General features: G+C 28.6%; 2 protein-coding genes across 2 annotated transcripts in view; both read right to left on the bottom strand.

Moving 5' to 3' along the window:
• Positions 1 to 8,557: 8,557 nt before the first annotated feature.
• On the bottom strand, positions 8,558 to 11,000 carry LOC106627244 (uncharacterized). The gene is made up of 6 exons (XM_014247306.3): positions 10,806 to 11,000; positions 10,258 to 10,726; positions 9,643 to 10,196; positions 9,416 to 9,581; positions 9,184 to 9,352; positions 8,558 to 9,108 (listed from the first exon to the last, which is right to left on the bottom strand). Exons 2-6 carry the CDS (start codon positions 10,631 to 10,633, stop codon positions 8,934 to 8,936), a joined length of 1,440 nt encoding a protein of 479 aa, XP_014102781.2. The 5' UTR covers positions 10,634 to 10,726; positions 10,806 to 11,000; the 3' UTR covers positions 8,558 to 8,933.
• A 1,371-nt stretch (positions 11,001 to 12,371) lies between these two features.
• The window catches only part of Myd88 (myeloid differentiation primary response protein MyD88), a 41,175-nt gene continuing 39,701 nt past the window's right edge, over positions 12,372 to 13,845 (bottom strand). The window contains exon 6 of the mRNA XM_014247384.3: positions 12,372 to 13,671. Coding sequence (XP_014102859.2) covers positions 13,227 to 13,671 — 445 coding nt within the window. The 3' untranslated portion in view covers positions 12,372 to 13,226. The remainder of the gene's footprint in view (positions 13,672 to 13,845) is intronic.

Below are 13,845 nucleotides of genomic sequence, written 5' to 3'. Positions count from 1 at the left end.
TATTATGTGCTCGGGTTTTAAATTTTTTTTTTAAACAAAAAAAATGTATACTAAATATTTATTTTACAAAAAAAAGTATTTAAAAAATATTTTATCATTTTTATATTTTTTATACACAAATTTATATAGTGTTCCGTTTTTAATAACACAGTGTACGGTGACGGGTATAGATAAAAAAAATTATTTTTTAAGAGAAAAAATTTTGGTGCGCATAAATTAATAGTCTTGTGTTTTAAAATTATTTAAAGTTAAAAAAAATAAACTTTTATGAAAAAAATAATAATGAATTCAAATAAATAAAAATTTTGGTGCGCATAAATTAATAGTCTTGTGTTTTAAAATTATTTAAAGTTAAAAAAAATAAACTTTTATAAAAAAAAAAAAATAATGCATTCAAATAAATATTTTTATCATTTCTACATTTTTTATATCTACATATATAAGACACAAATTTTAGTCTTGTTTTTTAATGCGCTTTTAATTACACTATATTTTTCTGGTTCCTATTCTTTGGCGCATCACTGTATTCTGTAATATTAATTATAACTACAATCTTGTTTTTAACAAGCTCCAATTGTTACATACATACATATAGTCATACTGTCATATTCCATATATAAAAGTGATTCTTGAAATGTTTTAAGCAAGTGATTTTCACGCACATAAATACCTCTTTATAAATATATATATAATATATGTATATGTGTTAAGTAGTTGGCAATAAAAATATTTGTAAAATCTACTTCCAGATATTAGATTGTATTTAGTTCAGGAATTGAAGTTGAAACATAAAACCTACTATTTTTAATGTTTTATTTTATTGATCTGTGTATAGTGTAAGAACTATATATAGCTAATTTAACATAAACATAAAACTGCATGCCAAAATAAGTATAAGTTGTGTTAGTTGGGATGAAAGCTCATTTTATTACGATGAAAGTTCAATTGATCGCTATGAAATCATATTTCCATCTAAACTGAAGCTCTTTTAAGCATCAGAGCTTTTTTCGTTCAAATTATTTCATTTGTTCTCTAAAGGGCTAATGTAACTTTATGAAACTATATTAAATTCGGAATAGATTGAAAGCATATACGGTCACGATGAAAGCACAGTAATCTCTTGAAAGTTCGTTTGGTTACAGTGAAGGTTGCCACAAAAAAATTTTTTATTTGAAATGAAAACTTATAAACCATTAGAGCTTTAACGAACCAATATGGAGTTTAATTAAAACCGAAAAACTGTGAAAGTTATAATAAGAAGCGGGAATCTGAAAGAACTTGTGCTTACGCTGAACGCTCAATTGGCCACGAGGAGAGTCTACTTAATTGCAAAAAAGTTATTATTATAATTTAGAATGAAAGCTCTATTTTTCAATGGAAATTGAATCTTAAAGCTATGTGAGCTTTTATTGTGTGAATATATAATAAGTAGTAATATTGCTTTGTGGAATTAAATCAAAACTGGAAATAATTAAAAAATGTTATTTTACCAAATTAAATATGATTATGTTTATTTTGTAATTACGATTTTATATGTAACTATGTTAAGACATTTATTATAATACTTATTTAAAATGCAGACTTAAAGCTTATTTATTCATGTTAAGCACGCGCTAAAGCCACCTTATTAGCTCACTTTTTTACTCAGATCATTCAGAATTTATGTTTACATACATAAATAAGTTGAAGAAATATTTAGTAAAACTATTGCAATTACAGCATTTAATTCAGCAAATAAGTTGATTAATTTTTAAATGATATTGCAGGGTAAGCTTAGCAAAGTTTCTTTGGAAAATTGTACATAAATTCAAACAAAACTGATGGGATTCCGAAAAGTTTGGAGCATTTTGTTTATAACCAAAATTTTATCTATAGGGAACACAAGTGGTAAAGATGTTCAGCCAGAGACTTTTAACATAAACTAATCTCTCTATTAAACTTTTATGGTTCAAAGCAAACTTTTTGGATCCATAAAGTAGATATTTTCATCGTCCTAGTTTGAATTCAAAATTTTGACAACTTGAATGTTTTTGAAGACGTTGAATGCATATGAGAGAAATAATGAGATTCGTAAATGCGGTTTATAAGTATACATTTGGGGGCCAAGGGAGCATTACTGTAATTCGGTCCGATCTTTTATGCTGTAAAGAAAACTCATTCGGGGCTAACGCGTTTCAAAGAATATGAAGGAAATAACGAGACCACAAGATATATAGGTACATGAAAATATTAAGCTGCCATATAAATTTACGTTTGCTTACGGCATTAGCATACTTTTCGGGATCAGCGAAGCTTTACTCTAGAATAAAGAAACCTAATTCAGAGTCAAGGTATTCATTAAGATTGAAATTGTTCAATATATTTTTCGCAAATGTAATGACCGCTCTCTCACTAAGCTGTGAGAATACCCTCTATATGTGTAATAAGTATATCTGCAATATCACTGTTTTTGCAGTTTTTTTCTTTTCAGCATCCACTTCTACCACTCTCCTCTAACTGCTCATTAAGTACTTAAATAATACAATAGTTGTTAAATAAGTGTTCGCTGTTTTTTGTTGAGTTTTCATTTTAAATGAATTACATAATAAATAAATAAAACTGCCATAGTATTTAATAGTGTACATGATGAGGAAACTACCACAACAATAACAACAACAAAACACGCATAATTTTTAAATATCAGAATTAGTAGAAAACACGAAGTAAAAACAAAAATAAAAGAAGATATATAAAAATATTTAAAAACATTAAAAAATATTAAAAAATGTCAATACGAATAAACAATAAAATAAAATGAATAAACAACACAGAAAATCCCATAAGTAATAAAGACGAATGAACGAATATATTTACGAAAACTTGAACACAAGAAAAACACACAAAATTCTCCTCGTAGTGATATTGGTTTTTAGAAATTTCATAATTGAATTGAACAGCAAAGTAAGAAATGAAACGAAAAATTACAAAAAACAAAAAAAAAAATTGGAGGGAGAAACTAAAAAAAATAATTATAATAATGTTTGCAAATGATGAATTGAGGATCAAGATACACTGCCATTATAAGTTTTTTCCTCAACTATTTTGTAATTCTAGTGAACAAAAAGAAGATTTAGTGAAATAAATTGCGTGAAATGTGTGTAATTTAAAATACCAACTGTTTTTGTTGTTAGTACGCCCAGTTATGTAAGCTCATAAGCAAAGCACAAATAGATGAAGTAGTTAAACATAAATAAAAAAAATTATGAAATATACAAAATTTAACTAACACACCCACACATACAAAATAAATACATAAAAGAAATTGTGAATGAAAAAAAAATTGTATGAAAAAAAATTGTTAGTTACGCAAATGTTCATTAACACACACGCACACAAGCGCACATACATACATTGAGTATATTTCTAATTTGTTAATAAAAATTGGTAGTGAATCAAATTTGAATTGAAATTTTCAAAAAAAAAAAATTATACAAAGAACACCCGAATTTTCACACTTCCTTTCAAAATCATTTAATATTTGTTAACAAAGTGCAAAAACTTTAACCTTTAATGCAAACAACAAACGTCGCACATTGCGCATACGAAAATCACAAACATTTCAAAATTTGACAAACATAACCAAAAAAACTTAAAAAATAAAAATAAAATATGAAATTAAAGTCAAACTATTGTACTATTCATTGTTCAAAGCACAAAACCACATATAAGACCTAAAACAATGAGTAATATGCGGAAAGTGTAAGAAAAAAATGAAAAAAGGGTGTTTGTAACTAGAACTAATACACATACACCTTGCACCGGCATGAAAATTCTTAACATGATTAAGCAAATAATGCTTGCTGATTAAATTTAAAAAAAATTATAACTGTAGAAAATTGAAGATCATTATTAGAAAATACATGGCAGATAGTGGCGAAGCGATAACGAAAATACACAAACTCATTTATAAATACATCTACACATACAAAAGAAACAAAAACCACATTGCATTCAAAAGGCGCTTAAGCAGCTGGTGTAGCGGTACTTTTGTTGGTAAACGATTTCGTAACAAAAAATATATACTTTTTTAGTATAAAAAAAATTAATATATTTTTTTTTCTATTTCAATAAAATATTATAATTTTATTTATTTCTGAATTTATTATTATTTTTTTATTTTTTTCTAATAAATCATTTAAGTTCTAATTAAAAATTTATTTTATTTACTTAATATAATATGTATATTAAAAATGTGTGACCGAAACAAGCTTTCAAGCAAATGATCGAATAAGTTGGTAAAATTTCTCAAATGGTCACCCTTGACATCATAAAAATCTGGTCGTCATAAAAAATTACCAATTCCTGCACAATAAACCATAGATATATAGGCATATTTCTAAAATTTTCATTATACTTTTTTCTAAATTAGTTACAGTGAAAGCTCCAAGAAGAAAGTAAAATTTTTACCTGAAATGAAAGCTTATAAACAAAAAAAATTAAATTGAAATGAAAGCTTGTAAACCATCAGAGCTTTAACGGATGCATATGAAATTTATTTAAAACCGAAAAATTCAAAAAAAACATACTATATACATATATGGGTAACGCTGAAAGCTCATTTGGTTGCTGAAAACCTACTTCGTTGCAAAGAAGTTATAAATTTAGCATGAAAACTATATTATTCAATTGAAATTATATTTTTATACTATGTAAGCTTTTTTTGGTATCAATCTAAATAAATAAAAGAATTTTAGTTTTTTTAATTATGTTATTATTTTCATTAAAAAATTCATCCAAGAAATATTACTTTTTTTAAAGTATTCATTAATTTATATTATTACTATTTTTTTCTTTATTAATTTTTGTTTTTTTAAGTATACGAATCAAACGTCTACGGTGTTGGCAATTTAAGTTCTTATGTTCCAAAGATTTAAATTAACTTCGTATAGTTAAATGAAATCTAGTTTGAAATAAAATTTTATAAATTTAGAAAATTACCAGAAAATTTTAGCATATAATTATATGATATGAAGACATTTTAAACGTGACCAGGATGAGTAGAAAACCATAAGCGCGTCAACTTCATAAAAAATGTTAAAACATTGCTCATAAAAAAATGTATGAAATTTGGAATTTTTTTTTTAATATATGCTGCTACGGCATAACACAAAACAAATACGTAAAATTTCGGACTCGTCTACTATGGATCGGAACATGTGAAAAAAAGGTCCAGGAAATAAGCGCTTATTTAATTTGATAAAACTTTCAGCGAGTGAATTTTTAATGAGAAAACATGAAATTGAAAGTAAATAGGGTAAACAGTCCGAATTGAAACTACGCAATCACAATATTTCTAAGCATTTCGCATATTTAAATATTAAACACTAACAAATGACTGCAGACGCCGCTCGCCCTTTGAAAAAATTAATGCATTAGTACGCGCACAAAACCATATAAACCAATATGGAAAGATTGCATAAAATCTAAAAAAAATCTCAATAACATTTTAAGCGAGTAACGTAAACCCAAGAGTCGCACTTCGCCAAAAGTGAAACAAAAACAAAAAGGATTAACCTGACACACATTTCGCATCACACACAAGTCACTTAGCCACTTACGAACCCATTCACAAGCTCACTTCCAACAGAATGCGAGAAAGCATGAGAATAGTTTTTTGTTTTTGTTTTTGTAGTAAATAAGCTCCGGTACATAAATAAAATTATAGAGAAGGAAAGAAAAAAAATATGTATATTATATAAATAAAAAAATAAAAATAAAAAAAAATTAAGAATAATATTGCATGAACTAAAAGATAGAGAAGACATAATGAATAATGAAAATTAATTAAGAAAAAATAATAAAAATACAGAAATCATAAAATGTTCCCAAAAACATAGTAAATTAATTTTTTGCGGTAAAAATGCAATCAGCTAAGGTATGGAAGTTAGAAATTAAGTGAAAGTTAAATTAACCGAAAATTATATAATGCGGAAATATTTGAAAATATGTATGTGAAAATACAAAAATTCAGAAATAATAATAAAATTCACAAATCAATGAAATAAATACGAATTGGAAAAATAATTAAGCAAAGTCTAAAAGTGTTGCATAAAACTGATTAGTGTATAAAATGAGCAAAGAAAAAACATTAAAAAAAAAAATTAATACAAACACGCAAATCATTTTTATTAGCATAACACAAGAAAGCAAGCGAAGCAGCGAGAAATAGTAAACCGCAAAAGCAAGAAAAGCAAGCAGCGAGCAAAATATAAAAAGTATTGAAAATAAATAAAAAAATATGAAAAGTAAATAACATAAAATGCATTAGTGCATAAAGCTAGCGCATAAAAATGATTGCTAACAGTAAATAATATATTAAAATTAAAAATATAAGAAAAAACACAACTAGCATATTATTGTAATTAAAATATAAAAACAAAAATTGATCAATTAAATTGTTTTTATTAATTTTGTTACAACATAAATGAAAGGCAAGGAGAAATATATGAAATAAATAATAATAATAGTAAGCGTAGCAAAGCAGCAGTACTTAGAAGCAGATAAAGTTCAAGTTTAAACCGCAAAACAAAATAAAAATTAAATAAAATAATAAAAAATAATGATTAAAAAGTAAATAAAAAAGAAGTTAGGTAAAGCACATAAGAGATTAAGAGAAAGAGAGAGCGAGAGCGAGCGAGCGCTAGAAATATGATGAGTGTAGTAATTTAATGAAAAAAAAAAACAAAAGAGATTGCATAAAAATTATATTAATTTAGTTGTAAGCATTATGATTATACTGATTATTATTACTATGATTATCATTATTATTAAAAACAACTAAAATTAATAATAATTTCCATTAATTGAGGTAAATAAAAAATAATAAATATTATGAATAAATGAAGAAAGCAGCATACATACATACATACATATATACATACAGTAGTAAACGAACAACAACAATAACAACAACTCACTGGCAATATGAAATTACCAAAAGAACACACACATCCGATGAAACGCGCCACAAACTGACTTTCACACAGTTGACACAAGCATAGAATGATAACAATAACAACAACAACAATAATATAAATAGAACTAAAAACCACTAATTAACAATAAATAGGAAAACAATTAACTATACGCACTTAACTGCGGAAACACCGTCATTCGGTCAGTCAGTCAGTAAGCTAGTCAGTGCAACAGTCACATATACACTTACAGCAATTGAATTGTTCATGGTCAGTTATTGTATGTATGTGTCAGAAGTAACACAAAATAAAAAAAATAATAATATTTACAACATAAACATACATACAAACATACAGACAGACAACATAATTAAATAGTGAATGCGTTGCGTTGCGAGAATTAATGATGAGCGATGATGTCGACGATGCTGTGTAGCAGACATACTTAGATACATACATACATGCATAGATTAATTAAAAGCGGTTACAAATTATGTATGATGTATGCAAAATGAATGCAACAACAAGTATAAAATAAATGATGATACCAAATAATAATAATTATAATAATAAACAGTTTAAACAATGATGAGCAGCAAAGATGAATAACAAATAACAAACGACAACAACAACAACAAACAAAGAACAAAGTTATTTATGATGAAAAATAATAAAATGCAAAAAAATTACAAAAAAAAAATAATAATGCAACAATTGTTTCAATTTTGTTAGGAGCAGAGGTTGTGCAATGTGCATTAATACATATGTACATATATTATAAAAATAATCAGGGTTGCAAAGAAGTCATTAAAACAATAATTGCATGGACAGTTGAATTAAACTTCGTTTGTTTTTTGAAATTTTTGTAATTTCGAAAATCTTAATTAAAAATAATTTTTAAATTTTTAATTTCAAATATCAAATCCACAAACAAAATTATACTCGATACCGGTTTAAAAATTTAAAATATATTTTATAAATACCGGATTAAAAAAAGTAATTAACAAAAATTTTTTCGCGATTATATACTTCGTGTGCTACCATTTCGGTTATCTTTTGAAAAAGAAAGCTTATTTTTAATTAAATATAAACATATGTAGCTTAAACTTTTTTGTTTATTTATATTTAAATGCCTATAATTATAGTGCTTCAGTGCGAAGTATTTACATATGTAAATCTTTCCTTTTTTATACTTTTCTATTTCAGCTTTCAAATTTACAAATATTTTTTTTCTAAATACTCCATTCTTTAAGTTAAAAATTATTTTAATTTATTAATATTTTACTTTTAAATTTACTAGTAATTTTTTTTTTATTTAATAGTAAAAATTAAAAATTGAAAATTTAATATTTAATCTCAACATTAAAAATCTAAATTATATGCCCACTTTGAAATTCTCAGATTTTTAATTTTTAATCCAAACATAGGAATTAAAAATTGAAAATCTAATATTTAATCCAACATTTTTTAATTAAGAAATTCGCAACCCAACATGTGAATAGAAATAGGAAATTGCGTCTACTTACCACACGCTGTTGAAGCAGGGTTAAAAACTGCGCAGCTACTTTGGTTTGCATATAATAATATTGATTGTTGTCATGATATTAATGTCTTCCGCATGCAGCATTTACTCCACAAAGGCTAAAATAGTTGTAGCAGCCAAAACTTAAATACATTTCTTAATACAATTTTTTACGCACAACTTGATTTGCAAATATTTAATGACAAACATTTTTAAGTACATAGGTATAATTGATTCGATATTTATTCACTAAAACTATGAGATAGAATTTTTTTTAAAACAAACTAAGCTACAAAATATTGACTGCAAATATTAATATAAAAAAAGGCACTGCACATGGCATATAAAACAGTTCATCTCACTGTACATATGTATGTAGGTATGTGTATAATTTTTGGTTTCTTTAAAGTTAGCAAGTAAATGCGCCTCACTGTGGCTATGGTAAGGCACTATTTGTGTTATTGTTGGACTTTGTTCTTCTTTATCCATTCGGGCCTTTTCAAAAACTTCTTTTTACCCGTGCGTTTATCAGCAGTGGCTTTACTTTTTGATTTTGCTTGGGGTTTATTTTCGTCAGCTGCTGCTATTGGCGTGTCTGGTGGTTTGGGCATACTTGGTAGCGCTGGCATGTCGCTACATAGCAAATACAAAATAAATTACATTAATATGTCGTACACAATAAAAAAATATAATATAAAATTCGCTTACTGATTATATTCTGTGGTTTTTGTGAGTGGTGGTAATTCTTTGACGCTTAAGGAATCGACTAAAAGATCCCAAAAATGTTCACTATGATATTTTAAAGTATGCAGACCACGTAAACGACGCGGCAACTGTAAGCCGTAGAGTAAAGGTATAATTTTGCGACGATTTTCCTCTGCAGAATGCAATGTATGTATTATCACTAAAAAATAATTCCAAAAAATAATTTTCTACTTACGCAATTGCAACGTTTGCGCATTGTGAAAGAAGAAACAACTCTCATAGTCGCGGTTAAAATTTGGTGTTACAATTAGCAACACATAATTACAGCGATCTTCCATGAGCTCAGTCACGGCATCGTGAAAGAAAGTGCCACCGAGCAAATCGCGGTTCTTAAACACAAGCTGCAACAAACAATATAACTGTTAAATGTGAACTTAAATACAGTAGCCACACGTGACTTACCTCGAAATTATATTCGGTATATTTTTCTAACTTTTGTTGCATTTCATTGGCGTAATGCTGATCGGGTTCAGCGTATAATACGAACGCATCGTATTTTGTTAGCGGCAAACCCCTGCGTAAACGCGCGGCATCTTGGCGTGTTAGCGGATTTACTTCGTTCGTATAATGTTCGCTTTCGTATTTTTCGGTCATCGGTTTAGTAGTTTGTACAGCTACAGGCATTGCCTCTGGCACAACAAGTGCAGCTGTTGGTGCGCTTACTCGGGCGCTACCAGTTGCATTTGTTAATTCCTCTACACGTTCAATTAGGGATTCCAGATTTGGTGGCGGACTAGGTGGCGGACTTGGTGGTGCACTTGCTGAGGAACTTGAGCCGCCATCTTCATTTTCGCCACTATCCGTGTGATCATTGCCTTTTTCGCTTTCGCTTTCATTTTCCCCATTTTCATTATTTTCAACTAAATATGCATCATTACATTCAATTGGAGTAATTGAAACACACTCTGTTGCATTTGCATGTGATCTTTTGCTCTCGAATAGGCGAGCGTCTTTCACTAAATTAAGAAAGTTTATTTAACATTAGACTATGTGAACGATACCTACTACCCTACTTACCCAGAAGCGTAAAAATATCGTCACTCACATCCCACCGATCGATTTTGGAAAGAAAATGCAGTAAATGATAACATGTAGCCTCCGCAATATTCCGTTGCGTCCATTGACTCAGCACCGTATGCATTGGATCGTCAGAGTTATTATTACAGAAGTTCCGCACTTTTGCCAATTCGGCTATGCCGCGCCAGTCACGATCATGTCCCGCATGTCTTAAAATTTTACGACCATTCAACATTTCTGAAAGTTTAAAGCATGTTTCCGTGCTCAATTCTGAGAGCGGCGTTTCAGCTAGAAGATGTGCTTCCTCACTATAATTGAAAGCTGGCACGTTCATAGAGAAAGGTATGGCGCTTTCGGTACTTGTATCCAGCACCATTTTCTACAATTATCAGCAATATGCCTGCTTAAATCGAGTAGAACACTCAGTCACTTCGTGGGGTATGCTAATAACAATGCACGGGTACTGTTTCTATAACGATATGAACGAATTAATAATTAAAAGGTTGTGCTAATTTAGAGATGTTCGTTTATAAGAAATAAATAATCACCTTTCTGTTTTGTTCAGCCAATCACTCTGCCACCTGTTGAAATTATACGAGCCTTTACTCCATATTCATTGTTTTAATTGATACACTTTGCAAAGCTGTATTATAAAAATTCAATATATTGTGTGTTGATTTAAACCAAAACCCGACGAAAAAGTTTTAAACAACTGCAGCGGTTGAAACAAAAATAAATGACAAGTTTGCGAATAGGAAAGATTACAACAATTTACCGGCATGAGTGTTGTCAGCACTTCGCAACGAAAGGGATTTTTTGTTGGCTCATAAAAAAATATTTATATGTACGAATGTATATATATTATATTTTCTAACAAAAAGGATGTTATAAAAGTGCGTTGAATAAAAATTTATTTCCTTATAAGTTTATCATGTTATATGCAAAAAAGTGATGAAAATCAAAAAGTGGCAGCCTGTCAAATATTGTGTAGGGTGACTACGATGACTATTTTTATATATTTAAACTCAATTATTATAGTTGAATAATTTTTCAACTTGAAATGTGACGTCAACTGTGAATATGGCTACATCCTGTGTATTTCCGGCATTTGTCAAAATCAAAACGGTATAGTAGTTCAAACGCGTATCCTTCTTTGACGCTTGAAAATATGTGTTTGCAGTGAATTTAATAAATATGCCTGTACAAAATTTGTTATTAAGTAAATATTTTTTAAGCGTATGAGTTGTTTCATAAAAGTAAAGTATTTATATGTGTATTTTACTAAAGAAACAGCTTTAATCATCATGAGGAGTTGTGCCAATAATTGGCTGCTGTAATTTGCAAGACAACAAGTATTGAAGTTATTACTTTTTGTAAAGTGATTAATTCGTTGTGCATGCAAATATATCGGATTCTGTTAATTAAGATGGTGTATCATCTGCTTCGCACAATATTAAAAGTGAAACTTCATGAATTTAGTTATACTTGCGTATCGTGAAATTTCTGGGTTCCGGATGAATGCGGATACATATGTTTGTATATAATAAGTTTAAATATTTTTAATTGGTTGAGGAAAGTACTAAAGTAACTCTCCTTGACCTCTTTTGTTTGTAAAAACAGTGTGGCACTAATCATATCACCAAACTTTTTTAGAGATTTTAATTAAAAATCTTAACTTAGCAATTGTATGTAATTGTCGTTTAATATATCGAAAAATATGTATGATTTTATTGTGCTCCTGCTGTTCGAATTCAAAATAAATATGACAATGATAGTTGTGGCACAACGTTATTTCCTTTTCATTATTAAAACAAAAATATTAGAACACAATTTTGCTCCCACTTTCGCATTGGAACGAAATCAATTCATTTATGTATTCATTTTGCTTTAACCAATTCAACAGTAAATTTTGCATAACAAAATCTATTGTATGCAAAAACCCTTTTGATTAAACCTTTTAGATTCTACAGTTTCATTCATGAAAACATTATAGTTAAAGCCATTACTTTTTATTTCGCTGAGTTCCCAAAGCTATAATAAACAAGTGCATTGTGTGCGTTGCAAAACCAAATTTTGAAATATGAATTTAATTGAATAAAGCAATGATAGCGTGGGTTTTTTTTTTATAAGATTGCATATTGTCTTTATTCGTTGTCTTAAAATAGTACATTCTTTATGAATATGTATACATATATATATATAAATACAACTCTTAATAATGGTTTTTTAAAGCACTTTATGGCTTGCTAATAAGTTTGCAATATTCAAACAGTTAATTTAACAGTTAAAATAATCATTGAAATGACACTGATTTGTGCAGCTATGTTTAAAGAATCTTATAAATTCAATTATCAGATATGTACATGAATGCGCGTGCTAAATTGATCGCTAAATATTGATGTTTGTGTGTATATGAGCATTTGTGAGCGAAGTAAGAAATGCAACAAGTTGCTAAGGAATTATGTAGTGAGCACTGGAAAGCTTAAATGTATATTTGAAATATTTTAAAAGCGTTGTAGAAGTTGGCGACTAGTCACAATTGACTTTACAATTAACAACAAATCTATATTGTATATAAAACAATTAATAACGCATAATTACATTTAAAACAAAAATTTTTTTTTATGAAAATACGGGTTTTAACTGATTGAGCGGGTGAATAGAGTAGAAAGCGTGTACAGCAACGATACTAATGTATGTGTTTTGTGAGTGTTGGCTGCTTGTTATGTCACAGTTGCGAAGATAAAACCAGGTTCGTATAATTAAATTAATACATAAATAATATACAATACACTAAGAACATAACATTTTTTCCATTTTGCTTGCATTTTGTTACGTATTTATTGGTTTTGCTAAACAATATTATATATAGTATACTCGTATATCTGAAATTTATAAATACAATCTTAAAGTCAATTTACAATTAAGCAAAAAAATAAAAACAAACAATTAATTACAATACAATACTATTATTCTGCTGTTTGTTGTAGTTTCGGACTACTGCGGCTAAACACCCGCTTGAGCACAGCTTTAATAGGTTTCTTCTTTTTCTTCTTCGCCTCCGTATTTATGCTGAGATCACTCATGCTGACGGTGTTGTCAACATTGACGCCAGCATTCAGCTGACTAGTAGAGTGTGCATTTCGTAAACCATTGACGACTTGACTAATGCGATTGTTGTTGTGATTGTTAGTGTAGACACTGTTGTGATGACGCAAGGATGAACGTTTGTTGAAATGATAACGTAGCTCCTTCTGTTGAAATACATCATCCTCCTCCTCTTCGGGTGTGTAGGCATGTCCGTTAATATTGATGCTCGGTATGGGTGAGGTGGGTGTGGTTACGCTTGTTGTGCGGGGGGTTGGTAAGCTTGTATAGCTCGTGTCAGATGGTAGCTGCCTAACGGTGGGCAGGCTGTGGGTGTAAAAAAATATATATACATACATATAAATAACAATTTATAAAGATAAAGTAAGTAAATATTTATCTATATATGTACATACACACATTAATATAGAGTCTGTATATTTAAGAGGTGTGATTAGATGCTAAGCAAATAAGTATTATATAGTGCTGAATGCTTGACTT

The sequence above is a fragment of the Bactrocera oleae genome, chromosome 4 (genome assembly GCF_042242935.1).
Source record: "Bactrocera oleae isolate idBacOlea1 chromosome 4, idBacOlea1, whole genome shotgun sequence".
Lineage (NCBI taxonomy): Eukaryota > Metazoa > Arthropoda > Insecta > Diptera > Tephritidae > Bactrocera > Bactrocera oleae.
Note: the sequence above shows the minus strand (reverse complement) of the source record. Positions and strands in the feature narration are given on the sequence as shown.